Source organism: Melospiza georgiana, chromosome 6, assembly GCF_028018845.1.
Source record: "Melospiza georgiana isolate bMelGeo1 chromosome 6, bMelGeo1.pri, whole genome shotgun sequence".
Lineage (NCBI taxonomy): Eukaryota > Metazoa > Chordata > Aves > Passeriformes > Passerellidae > Melospiza > Melospiza georgiana.
The window spans coordinates 33143633-33158512 of record NC_080435.1 but is presented as its reverse complement, the minus strand read 5'-3'; the positions used below and the strand labels follow the sequence as shown (position 1 = coordinate 33158512).

The 14880-nt window shown below is 34.0% G+C and overlaps 1 protein-coding gene across 4 annotated transcripts in view; it reads right to left on the bottom strand.

Annotated features, from left to right (window-relative positions):
- FMN1 (formin 1) overlaps positions 1–14880 on the bottom strand; it is a 172260-nt gene that overhangs the window by 83124 nt on the left and 74256 nt on the right. For all 4 annotated transcript variants that reach the window (XM_058025797.1, XM_058025796.1, XM_058025799.1 and 1 more), the window contains 2 exons: positions 5648–6417; positions 2063–2213 (listed from right to left, as the gene is read on the bottom strand). In XM_058025797.1, the coding sequence (XP_057881780.1) occupies positions 2063–2213; positions 5648–6417 (921 nt within the window). The remainder of the gene's footprint in view (positions 1–2062; positions 2214–5647; positions 6418–14880) is intronic.

The window sequence follows — 14880 nt, the reverse complement described above, 5'->3', positions numbered from 1 at the left end:
CATCTAAGAGGGCCAACTGTCTGTAAAAACATTCAGCTGCTACTATGAGTCATTTAACTGAGAAAGATGAAAAGACAGGATACAAGATAAGAAAACGCTTCTGTACTCAATGAACATTTTCTTTGAATTCTAAAAGTGGATTTATTTTTAATTTTTAATTTGACCCAATGATGGAATTTCACACTACTGACCATGACTTTGGTAAATTCTTACAGAAAATCCTACAGTTCCCATGGTTCGTAACACCATCAACATTCCCATCGGTTTTCAAAATTAAAGACATAGTAATATATATAATTTTGAATTTATTTCTAAGGGGGTTTACTTTTGTAGTTTCCACAGTACTTTAAAGGAACCCTTTTAATTTCTTTAATTTCAGTAAAATACCCATGGTCTTAAAATATCTTATTGCCTCTAATACCAAAGCAGAATAATTAAAACATTGAGAGAAATAAAAAGGATGTCTTGGTATGAGAATACACTAGTTGCTCATGAGAAATAATGCATATTATTATAACAATATGTTCTGTAAGTACTACCCAATTAAATTTTGGATAAGCCAAGAGAGATCACTAAAAAATCATGCTGCTAAAACAAGTAAGTTAGTTTGCAAAGCAGCAAGGAAAGAGAAAAGCATAATTTCATCTTTCAGTATACAGGCCTAATTCTGTACCTGGTTTGCTGTCACCCCCTTGGAAAAGTAGATATACTCCCATAATTACTGAGATTTTGAAATACAAAGGCAACTACTTTTGCATATTAATTCCCCATTAAATTACAGTGATTAAATACTTCAAAGTTCTTTAGAAACCTGTATTTCCTATTACATAATTCTTTCTGAAAAAAAGGAAAATTAATGAAATGTAAAAATAAATATTAGAAAGAAGGCATAAGATATGTGAACAAATTGAATTTATGGATACAGCTGCTGCTACATATCACATTCATTTCTAGCATTTGCCAAGTAAAATATATAAAAATATTTTTCACAGAGATGTTCATGCCCAGCGTCAGTCTAATATTTGAAGGACTGTAACTGTTATTTCTTTGGTAAATGCCAGCATGTCCCCATCCAGGCCCCATTTTAAATTATTCACCTGTTGCATCGCATGAATTTGAGTTCTATAAATTCTACAGCCTTACTGATACTTCTCATTAGCTGTTGCATTAAGACACAATACAGGGAATTTATGATGAAAGATGTTCTGAAAGATCTGAAAGCCCCAACATGTATACATATTTCACGCTCTATGAATTATAAAATTGAAGGTAGCAAGCACAGCTCACATGCAAAGTGCCCTCTTGTGGTTCCCAGCAGGTCAACTCAAAGAAATTTAAAACACAAATGTTTCAGTAGTTTCTGATGTATAATCATACTGGTTTAGGAAAACAGTATTGATTATTACTCAGTCTAGAATTTTTCTGGCAGTAAATAGTACTAATGGCATTTGTTTTTCCCATCTGCACGTCCCAATTGGCAAGTGCCAGCTGCCTCTGTAATGGATCATGTCTAAATGCTATGGCAATGACACAGCTACTGCATGTAGCTTTGGCCATCAAAGACATGATTGTCCTGCCCCTTCCTGACACAACTCCTTGGCTATATTGAAAAAAATTTGGCATTCCTTATTTAAAATTTTGCTTTAAATTTCATTTTTCTAACAAAATTAATCTCAGTGGAAGAGAGGTCTGCTGGAGTAACTAAAGACAGGCATTAATTATACATCAGCTCAAGGGCAAATAATGGCCAAAATACTGTCACTTTCAGATACTAATTAGAACTTTAATTCTATTCTCCTGTACAGTATTTTTTCTACCTCATTAGGATGGGGAACTTTCATTAGCAAAGGTAAAAGATTTTCCAAGGTAAATAATAGCCCTGCATTTTCAAGCAAAAGATTTGAGATTGAATCAGCAATCCATAGTTTTATTTCTTGCTCATTCACAAAAAATCCAAAAATTAAAAAGGAGTTTTTCTCAAAATGAAAGACTAAACAGTACCACGCACACACAAAAAAAAAAAAAAAAAAAAAAAAAAAAAAGAAAAAGAAACAATAAATACCTTTTTGGCCTTGGTTTTTTTTTCATAAGTCTCTGATAATGGTTTTCTTTTTTCCTGAGTGGTGTCTTTGGAGAATAAATATTCAAACTCAGTAGTGTCAAGTATATCAGGTTCTTCCAGTGATTCCCATAATGTTGGCATAGCAGTTTTCCTATAAAGGGAAAGGTAATAATAAAATTTCAAAACCTTATGAGAAACGATAATAGATCTAACCATAATAGATGAAAATCCATGATAGATTTAAACTCAAAGCAACACACAGAGCATTCCTTTCCTATACCTTGCTCTTGTAAGGAGTTAAAAGTTTTCCTATGAGTTTTAGTTATTAGTTTGAGCAACTTAGTCCATGCCTGCTAGACTATGCATCATTCGCATTGCACCGTTCTTGGTGCAACAATGGCAACTTGTGCAAATACATGTCAGGAGATTGCTGCCACTTCAACTAGGATTAGAAGTACTCCAATGTCAGCTTTTTTGAGAAATTCCCAGTAATCTATCTAGACCTATAAAAATAAACAATATCAACAAATAGTGAACAAACTTTATTCAAGCATATTTTAAGTGTGTTTGGGGAAATTTGTATAGGACCTTCATGTTATCCATAGATGTTGTATGCTCATATTTATCCTTGTTGTAGTTCAGAGAAACTAGAGTAATTATGTGGCTTATATTTTGGGAGACTAGCCAGTATTCTTCTCCATTCAACCAACTGCAAATTTTAAATGTGGATTATCTTTCTTTTTTTGCCATCCAAGACCAGATTTAGTTTTGGATCAGCTGGGAGCTTGTTTACACAATCCTCCAGTTTTATCTGGAATAGGGGAAAATAATATGTAGTGCTACAAACATTGCACATCAATTCTGAAAGGGCCTTGTTTCAAAATATTCAATTTCAGGAAAATATGTGGGACAAAACTTCTGAGTGTTCTTGTCTGTTTATCAGTAGAAGGTGGGACCACATCTTCCAGCAGATGTCACTAAAAGGCAGTGAAATTATTTGCAATTAAAAAAAAGTGAAGAAAACCACTACAAAATACAAATGGCTGATGTCACTAAACATAGATGTAATATGCAACAAAACTGAATACCTACCAATTCAAAAGGAGCCAATTTTTTTTTCTCAAATTCAGGATTATTTTCTACTTAATGCTCAACTATCATGAACATATAAGGAACTTTTCATTTTTTTTTATTAACATCTGCTGATGCAGCATATTCTATGTCACAGGACATGCTTAGAGCTCCACAGCTTCATGCTTCCTGATATTAGTTTTTGTCCCTGCGCCAGGACAGTTGTGTTAGCAATACTGAAGAATGAAGGATTCTTTCTGGCTCTGCAAACAGAAGTCCGGGACAGGTTCTGATCTGAGCAGCAAATCCTTGAAGAAGTTTCCAGTTCTAATACAGACCAGGAAAATGCTGGACCATTACATCTGGTAACTAGCAGTTCATCAGAATGCTATGAATTATCCCTTACCTTGCAAAAACTTTTGTCTCAGAAAGAAAGCTTTTATTTAATTGATTCAATGGGAAGAATTTCAATAAAGTTTATTTATGGACTAACTATTTATTCACTATGAAACAATTATGCCAAAGAAATACTGGGAAAGTAAAAACGAAATGTTCAAGATTCCTGCTCCAAAATATTTCAATTCTAAAAAATTTCAATTCTTTTTAATTCTGAAAAACTAAGACTATACAACTGACATTTCAGTAATTTCTTTGTTCTTGTCAGATATTTTATATAAAATACTGACATCTTACAATGTTTTATTACACCAGAATAATGGTACTTTCTCATCAAAATAAATTCAGAGCTGTAAAGTAAAATAAAACTCATATTTAAATTCACTTAATTGCTATGAAGATATTTACTTCAAACGTGTTTAAATATAATAGAGAAACCTGAAAATAAAATACTATAATATTAAATAATTTAAATAAATACATAATTTATAAAAATCATTGTTACAGAATAAATTATAATAATTTCTAAAAATTAACAGTATATTATATTAATAATATAATATAACAATAATATAATAATAAGTAACATACTGTGTGTATATACTGTATAGCACATATTATGATGCATTATGGCTATAGTAATATAATTTAGCTTATTAAAATCTTTAAATTTAGCATCTTGGTAACTGCTGCTAGGCTAACATAATTTTTAACACAGATAATAATGGTTTCAACTTTAAGATCCCAATAATAATGTAATTTCATTATTTGCATTAATACGGGACCCGAATTAAGGAACAACTCTTCATTAAAATAAAATAGTCTGTGTCACTTAAGCATCCCCCAAAAATCCTTTTTGATCCATGCCTCCTAATGAGCTCTGTATTACAGTAATAAACACAGGAAGGAAAGTCACTATCAGTCAAATCCAAAAAGAGCAGTTGAGTAACTGTGGAAGTAAGGTACTAATGCTGGTTCAGAAAGTGTGACTGGGAGAACTGCTTTTCTCCTGTCAGCTAAATAAGCAGGTAGCATAAAAAACGATGGTAGGATAATTTCAAACAAACCTGGCCAAAAATCGTTTATTTATGCCTGTTCACAAAATGACCCCTTCCAAACTAATAGATAAAACAGCGTACTTTGTAGTAGACCAGCCTCTGCAGGGCCCCATCCAATCTGGGCTTGAACACTTTCAGGAACGAGGAATCTGCAGCTCCTCTTGGAAACCTTTCAGCGCCTCACCACTCCCACAGTAAAGAATTTCTTCCTTATACTCTACCCAAATCTACCTCCTCTAATCACAGATTTTACTGATACTGCGAGTTGCCCCAACTCAGTACAAGATCTTGCACTTGGACTTGTTTGCAGTCCCACTACTCAAGCATATCAGGGTCCCTCTGGATGGCATCCCTCCCTCAAACACATCTGGGATTCTATCCCTGCACTACATCACAGTAAGGGGGATATTATTTTCAAAATTTTATATCCATTTTTTTAAAAGCTGTAGAGGTCTCTATCAGTACTGAGACTTGTCCATAATGGACACTTCATGCTGCAGGTTGCTGAGCTGCATATATTTACACATATGCTTTATTCTTCCTGCTCTGACAGAATTATGCACAGAGGTTAGGTTCCAGTTTAACTGTTTCCAGTTTCTAGAACTGGAATCACAGAGGAGGACACAATATGGTTCTCTGGAGAATGGATCACAAAGTGACTGGAAAACAAAAATGAAACTAAATTCTCATCTGACCAAACTTTAACATTTCAATTCTACTGCAAACACAGACTTAATTTTAAGAAAATAAAATATCTTTCTAATCTCTTGGCTACCCTTTTATGCTTTAGTGCTAAATCTGGGAAGCACTCTGTCACTACAGTTATCCATGCAGCGCTTGAATTATTAGGAGAAAAAGCCCAAATAAAACATGCTTTTGTTATGATGCAAAAAGTTTTCATTTATAATACATACAATTTTAATTTAAATATGATATTTTAGAACAACTTATTTTTTCAGACTTCTAGAACCGATTCAGGTTTTTTTCTAGAATTATGTAAATTTCATGTCTCTACACTGACCTGTAAGCAGCAGCTCAAGTCCAAGTAAGTATATTTTACCTGTTATCTTGCAATTGTATTCGTGTCCAGTACAAAGGCTTCATGGGACGGCCAGGTTCAATGGCAGGTTTTCGAGGACCTTGGTTTGAAGATAAAGTGCTATTAAAAAACAACCCAGGCCCAGGAGGTGGAGGGGGTGGAGGTAACCCAGATCCAGGCAGTGGAGGAGGAACAGGAGGTCCCAGCCCCGGAAGCGGTGGGGGTGGCGGTGGTGGTGGTGCTTGAAAATTCCTACAGCCTTCAGAAAGTGGAGGTGGCAGCGGTGGACCCAATCCAAACTGAGATGTCAGTGAAGCTGGACCCATTGGCAAAGGTGGTGGTGGAGGAACTACAGCAGACAGTGAAGAATCAGGAAGGGGAGGAGGTGGTAGTGGTGGTGGTGGAGGCAGCATTTGCTTTGGTTGACAAGACAAGACACTTTCTGATGACTGTACATTGTAATTGTCCTTATTTTCACTTTGGGCAGATATACTATGTGTCAAAGAAGAAATATTAAGCTTTTTGGGTACTATTTGGTTATTTTTCACAGCTCTGTTTTCTTCTTCACTAGGCTTTATAAAAGTTTCTCTGTCAGTCTGAATACATACATTTCGGTATGTCTTTGGTGGGTTATCATCTTCAGTAGAAACACCAATATCCTTTGCTTTTTCATTTCTTCTGTTTAATTTATTATCAAGTTCATTCTTCAGATGTGCAATGGTTTCCTCAAGCTGAGCAGTTGAGACAGCATGTTCTCCACGAATATGGAATACCCTGAGTTCAAACTGAGACTGCAGAGCAACAATAAAAAACATCCTTAGTGCAAATATTTTTTGAAGTGTTTATTTCGTAGTTTGTTAAAAATCTTCACGTTTGAGCTATGTTCTTAATCAAAGTGGGAAATACTTCTCTTTCCCAGTTCTAAATGGTTTTATTGCAAGCTATCATATAACTGGACAATTACTAAATAAAAGAAATGTAAGCAGGATGTCTTTCAACAAAATATATTTTGTAAGGAAAAATCCAGAACATCAATTTGGGCAAATTTTAAGTTGTACCTTATCTTTAAGCAGACTTACCAGTTTTTAATTGAATGCAATAATTAATGGTATATTATGAAAAAAAGGTAGCTTTTTCAAATGTTATTCTATTTACTGACATGAGTTTATTGCTTATTTCATTTCATATATGTCATATAAACATATATAGAGAGATAACATGTTAGGAAGTAAAAAACAGATTAAACACAATGGAGATTGAAATTCATTCAAGATAAAACATTAAATAAAACAATATCTTAATCTATTTAAGTGTTATCATCAATAAAATTCACAGAGGTACACCTAAATTCTTCAAGTTTATCTCTGCAATTAGATTAAAATTTCATTTCTTCTAGATATATTTTAATCTACAATTCAAGAAAATAAACATTAGAACCAAGAGAATAAAGACAATTTCACTGGATAACTAAGTAAGTAAGAAAAAACCCCCACTTTTCTTACTATACATCAGAAAGATACGAAACATTTGGCACAGAAATACCTCCTTTAAAAAATCCAATACAATCCAATACTGCTATTTCAGGTTATCAGGTCCCTACAAGTTATTTTCTGTTATGCCATGATACAATCAGACAGCTGGCTGATATTACCATGATTCTTTGCATGGCAATGACTCCTGAAAGAGAGTTTTCATGGTTCTTCCAGGATCCCTCTACAAAAGGGAAGCCAACCTCATAACAGAAACAGCTAATAAACTGTGATTTTCCCAAATTCCTACAGGCACAGGAATTTACACTTAAAATTCCCATGAAGTGCTTGTCAGAAGTGGCAACACAAAACTCACTATTTACCATTCCAACTTGAGTATTAGGGCAGAGCTACTAGTTTACAGCATTAAGTAATGGGCATCCAAGTCACATATCTGTAGCTCAACATGGAAAAGATAATGTAATAGTTGTGGGTTTATATTGTGAAATGAAGTTTGACTAGATATGCAAACAAGATACGCATACTTACAGGAGTATGATCAGTTTGGATTCTAATCAATTTTGTAGGACAAAATCCAAAGTAAACAATCTGAACACACTGGGTATAAAATGCTCCTTTACACTGGCAAGTGTAAAGGTGGGAAATCAAGTTTGAAGTCTTACAGAGAGAATCAAACAGATCTGCATTGGAAACAACTCAATTTTGGTTAGTTTTATAGATGACTCAGAACAAATATTATAACAATAAATTTACTTAGCTTTCTTCCTTTTCCTACTATTAATCTATTGGCACTCATCTTTATTATTAGTTCAATTCAACTATCACAAGATTTTCTGCCATTTGAATTGCTCCAAAGAAATTGCCTTTCTTTTTAAACTTGGCATACTGATCCATAAATGAGGTAATGAAATAAGTTTGCCTTAAGGAATTTAACTGGAGTTTTTTTATCATAGTGCTTTACTCCTATTGGACATCAAAACCTGCCTCACAGAACAATCTACTTTGAACGTTAAAGATTTTCCCAGCAGTAAATCTGACGCCACCTTAAAAACACAATGTAAAAGAAGCACAGTATCTAACAAAACTATTTATTACATTTAAATGGGCATAAAAGCAACTGTGTTAGTATTATAAGCATCTCCAAATACAGATCTCCAGTTTTAATTTACAATAAAAAATTGGTAGTTTAAAGTCAAAATGATATTTGAGGTGAAAGAATGAAAAGCAAGAAAAAGCATAAAACTTGCATGTTTTCAGAATTATTTTCTGTAACTTGAAAAAACCCTATAAACAAGAATTAAAGCTAAAAACACTAAGCATTAGTAATAACAAAAAATAAGTAATATTTCTATTTAGTAATAAGTAAGAAACCAATTTTATTTTAATTACTTTTCATCTCAAAGTAAGTATTCTTCACCAAAGTAAGATTACCTTATATAGCTATGATAATACTTTTAATAAGTATCAAGAATATGAATATTCATATGCGCTATTTTATATATACATGTGTAAATAATACATACATATTCTTAATAAAGGCCTGCTTCCTGGAAGATATTTCTTAAAATGAGATAAAATGCTCTAAAGTCATATGATAAATCGAATGGAGAGCAAACATCATCAAAATGTAGTAGTTGGTCACAACTATCTTAGGCAAGATGAAATGTAAAACTATTTCAGCAGGAAGCAAGGTATTTGATGGAGGGAAGTTATGGGAGGAAGGCTGGAGGAGCAGAAGATAATAGAAAGCAGCTGAAACTAAAGCTTATATACATGAATGAACATTATTTCTGAAGAAGGGTAGAGGATTTTGAATCCTATCAAAGAAAATTTCTGTAAAATTGCTGTATAAAATGAAAGCAAGACTACAAAGAACAATGTGGGAGATGTTCATCAGTAAGCTTTAGATATATTTCTTTTCATTTGAAAACTGCATTTGCCACTTTGCTGACTGGTATAGAAGCCTGGTTGCTTGCTTCCCAGCAGCACTCATTTGAGAAATTTGGATTGTATAGCTACATTCAATACCAAATAAGCTATTGCAAGGAACATATTTCTATTCCCCTGACCATTGCATTTTCTTGCAGCAATAATCTGCTTTTTCAGAGAGTATCAAATTAAGCCCTCAAGCCCTGGTCTATTGAGGTTCTCTGGCTTTCCACTGTATCAGTGACTCTTGCCAGTCAGCCATTGACATATTACTCTCTCGCCTGTACACACACACAGAATTGATACAGCTGCCTAAATTTCCATGAAAGTAGATATATATTTTTCCCAGGTTACTTCTACAAATACCATATTTGAAGCATGAATGAATAAAGCCTTATTACTATTTTTTTTCATACTGCTAGCTTAAAAGAAAAAGCTCTAATGTGCTGAAATCAGATTTCAATCATCAATTTGAAAGTACCTTGTGAGTATCATAAGTCTAATTCACACAGCAATGTGCTACTGAAAAAAGTTTCCTTACTTTGGCACAATCTTTCTTGCATTAATTGTCAATAATAGGCAAATAATATTATGCTATTAAGCTAAAGTACACAGTCAAAATTCAGAATTCACAATAATTTTATCAGACAAGGAAACAGTATGAAAATGCACATGCTGCAATTCAAGAAAGAGGGCTGCAGTGTACATAGCCACAGAAGGGATTGATCAGTGGTGTGGCAATTCTATGGGGAAAAGATCTGCAAAGGACAGCACATCACAGACTCATTGAGTCTACTCTGTATTAGGATAAAAAGAATTGTCATATGCAAAAAAAGTAATCTTTGTGCTTTATTCAGTACTAAAAGCTGTGTGTTTTTTCAGTTTAAGAGAAATTCTGTCCCTGTGTTCATGACCACTGCTATTGAAATTCGGGGCAGCTCATTTGGTCTTAATTTTCTACGTTAAATCAACAATGCCTTTTGTCTCCACCTCACCCTTACTGGATAATGCTCCCCTTGTTTCCTTAGTTCCTTTCTGCTTTCACTGCTGAAAAATACTTTCAGTGAACCTTTAAATTTCCTTTGCAAGACGTAATTCAGCTTGAGTATTGTCAATTGCCCTTTTCTATTCTGAATTCTAAAACTGGCCTTCCTGACTAATGTACCTCATTTTCCTTTCTTCCATAGCTCTCTGCTTCCACCCAATACCCATTTTGAAGAGGCTGAATAAACAGGCAGTTCTGTCTATCCTCCTTGATAAAATGTCTTTTGCCTCCAAATCTGCTCTTGCTTGAAATGCAGGCTTTTTTGCACCTCTGATTCTAACTAAAGAAGGTTCTTGTCTATTTTGCTTTTCAAGACTCACTAGTGCAGTTGTACTTACAAATCAGTTTCTTTAATTTGCCGAGATTTGTCTGGTATCTTCCATTGAAATGGACAGGATCCATTTTCCCTTAGGTAAAATCAATTCACCAAGCAAGTGATGCCAGCTGACTCAGATCCCTCAAACACAGACATTTATATTTAAGTTTAGAAGGCCTGTGTTACCCTCTGCCTAAATAAATTCCTTCTGTTAATGGGTAAAATAAAAGCCATCCCTAAAAAAAATAAAGACCTCTCTTTACTAAAATACATGTAAGAGGATTATGTAAATATCCAAAAATACTAATACACTGTAACCTGGAAAACAACAGGAGTGCTTGGATTGGCTGTCTAGTGTCTTCCTGTTTTCTCCCTTTACATCCATCCCTCTGGTGTACGTCTCCAGTGACCTCCTTTTCGCACCTGCTAAGTGACTTGACACAACACAGAGAAAAGGGGCAAATTATATTTTCTGACAATGCCAACAACTCAGCCTTGGTCCCATGTGACCTAGGAAATGATGAAGCATATGCTCAAGGAAGAAAAATTCCAAATATTGAATCCATGTACAATACTGTCATTAACCATTAAAGTATCAGATGACAAATCATAAATTAATCACAAAAGAAAAAGACCAAATCCTCTCATTCATGTAACTAACAGGTTGTCTAAATGTCTTTAGAATTAAAATGTGGATTGACAAGGACAAATCTCAATACCAATGTGACAGCTTTTCACTGTGCTCTGATATGTGAGAGGAAGATTAGTCTCATTTCATATGGTCCATACAGTAAATTACAGTCAATTAAACGCAGTCAACTGAAGTACATTTTTTGTTGTTTCACTGCTTTATATAATGTGATTTTATGTGAACAAAATCTTTTAACCATGGCACAGAACTGCTCTAATATGAAAAGCTGTAGAACAATTTGTATGTATGAACACAAGGAAAGTATAAATTTACAGCCATCTACATTCAGAAAACAGTTGCTAACTTATTAGTCCAGACTTATTTGCATCAAAAATGTTTAAAAATGCTGAGAATTTTAACAGTAAATCATAAAAAAAGTTCCCTAAAATACTGTTCAGAACAAGCAATATGCATAACTTTTGCTCTGAAACTAGCAAGTTCATGCTCACTGTCAATGCCTAATACTTTTCCCTGAGTGTTTACAGTGTAATTCTACTCTGAAAAGTGACTGTGTAAAAATGACACATATTTAATGAACAAAGCCGTGCTAGGTATATCAGAGACAGACCTCTTCTTTAACTGAGAAACACACACTTTTACAAGTTTTTATTCTAATTAGGGTGGAAAAATAACATATTAGGGAGAAAGTGAGCTTGATTTTATTCCCTTCTCTGACTTTTATACAGTGATTATTACGTCTAATTAGTTACTTATGCCGAGCCATGAAAATAAAAAAAAAGTGGGAACAAAGAAGACACAAAGTATCAAGGGATATAGTTAGAAGATATGGCTATTTTCTAGAGAGGAGGATATTAATAAAGGAAAAAGGAAAAAAAAAGGAAAAAAAAGACAAGAATTACTGAGTTGCCAATTAAAAGCTTATTTTAATATACTTTACAGCTTTTTTTCTTAATAGTATTTTGGCCAGTCAAGTAGTGTGCACAGAAAAGAGAGGAAAAGCAAATTTTTCAGAGAGAGCCTCTAACTTGGTTTTGTTCATTCTAAGTAATTTAATCTTCAGTTTTTGGAAGAGTTCACACTTTTTTATTCTTCTATTGTGTTTACAAAAGAAAAGAAGCTCTTTTTTGTTGAATCTGTGCCCTTGAAAAAACATACATTTGTTTTAAATTTTAACAACAATCAGAGATTTAGCAAAGGATTTCTTCACAGGGGAAAAAAGTTAAACCCATGCCAGTTTACATAAAAATGAAAATTCCTCTCTAACAAATACCTCAACAAACATAACAGTTACATATGGTATATCATCACTGTCAAGGGCACACAGTAAGAATTGTTCCTACACCTCACAATAAAAAAGTAATGACTGAACTCTTTCAAGCAATCCCAGATCTCTAAATATTAATGTAGCCAATGCATACAGAGTCCAATTCTCTTTCCAATTTAAAAATAATAAATATATAGCTTTATAGAGGAAATGAAGCAAAAGTAGTTGGGACAACAAACAAACAAAACCCCTGGCTATTTCCTACTCATTGTCCTTACAGATCCACTAAACTCAATATGTACAAATAAACTGGCCAAAGGCTGACAGTAGAATACAGTGGGTACAGGAATTGAATCAGGCACATGGAATGACCCTTGGGTGTTCTAGGCAGGGCCAGGAGCTGAATCCGATGATCCTCATGGGTCCCTACAACTCAGTATATTCTATGACTCTGGGATTCTGATTCTTTCTCACTAGTGATAACTTTCCAGTGACCTCCTAAGTATAAGGTAACAAACACATTTCCACTTTTATCACTCCCCAAAGAGTATGAACAGCCATGCAAAGCACATCTATGAGACAAGGACACTCTAGATATTTGCTGACCAGGACTATGTATTTTAAGAGACTATTCTGTATAAGATACAAACTGCCCCTTTTATTACGGGCTGCAGAAAGTCCTGTATTCTTTTAAGCTCCAGCATCTTCTCTTGCTGCTCTCTGTGGACCTTCTATTATCCATTAATGTTCCGTGCTCTTCTCCATGCTCTTCACAGAGTTATCTCCAGGATGCCATAAAGTTTGTGCTCCTCATCCTTATTATCTTGTGTTTGCTCTGTAAATGTTTCTGTCAAGTAACATTAATCTAGGTATTGTTTCTTTCCCACACATATACACATCCTTCCTTCAGTCCTTTCATGGTTAAGAACCACCATCTAACAATTTAAGATTACACAAATTAAATCACTTGGAGAACTTTGTTATACAACACATAGCTCACACCAGCTCATCTCCAGTTCTTTTTCTACAGCTGTCCTACATACATACCACTTTACTCAGATCAACCCAATTAAAAAGGGTAAATAACTTCTCCATAACTTCTAATGAAATAATCAGATAGAGCCCTTGATGTGCCCCTGAAATTTCTTGGTAAACTTTCAAGATCCTGCAAGCATTATGAATCCAAATACATAGAAAAACATCTCTAATGATGTTCATTGTATTCCATAGCACACTCCACATTTAAGAATCCTATTATGTCCACTTCACCACCCAGTAAGTGATGTACTCTACTGTGGAATCTTTGTGCCTACAGAGACATCTCACTGGAATCTACATTCTTCTTGATTTATATCAAACAGAAAATTATTAATTCCTTGGATTCACTAACTTCTTACCACAGGCACGTTTGCTTAACAATGTTATTTCTTGAGACAAATGATAAAAAACTCTAAAAAACTAGATGAAATAATACATAATACAGCCAACTGTTAGCAACATATTCTTAAAGGGGTAAATTTCAGGTTATTAATAAATAAATATTAACAATGGATAATTTAACATTTTATGTGGATTTTAAACGTTCAGTAGCTAAACTATAAAATTCCCACCAATACTAAAGTTTCTCATTTGAATGAATGCTTTTAAAAACAATCAACCCATGAAAATATTCACTGACAAAGCCCACTTTAAGCCTGCATGTATCTCAGGCAGCAGTGAATTCCCAGACAATGGAATACCACACCCACCAGAATTTGCCAAGAAGTAGCAGCTACCTGTCATGCCATTCAAAAGCTAACAATCCTTATAGAAAGTGACTATGTGTTGATTCTCCTAAATGCAAGATAGCTTATGCTAGGAAAAATAAATCCTAAATAATATGTAAAAAATGGGTACCCAGCTAAATTGACACCAACCTATAAATTTCCATGAAAACTTAATTTTGTGGACAATTTAATTGGCAAAATATCTAAATATTGTTAAACTCTGCTAAACATTTAAATTCTGCAGAATGGAATGAGGAATGCAACACGCCAATAAACGTAAATGATATATTGCATGCAATTTCTCTGAGGCAAAGGTAATCAAAGTATGAAACCACACCATAAGCTAAAAATTATTTTCAAACTTTTGTTGAACTAGGACCATGACCAGTTAACATGCAAAATCCAAACATTCCCTTCCTATCAGAAACTTTGTAGTTACTATCTTACTCTACTTCTCACTTGCAGCTGTTACCATAGTCTTAGGACAGCCTCAGTTACTATGCACACAAAAATACTGACACCTATTCTCTGTGGTGGTGTTCAGAAAATTATATGCAATGAGGAAAAAATACCTTGAACATTGCAAATAACATACTTTAAAATACAATATGTAGAAATATAGACTGATAATTAAAATGCTATATGAATTATTTGTTTTGATGATAATTTACTTGAGATAAGCCACAGTACTTCTCAATTGCCAGGGAATTACATGATGATGTGGCATATTTTACATCTGGCATGTAAAATGTGAAAGCAATGCAAAAAATGGCTGAAAACAAGTTGAAGATG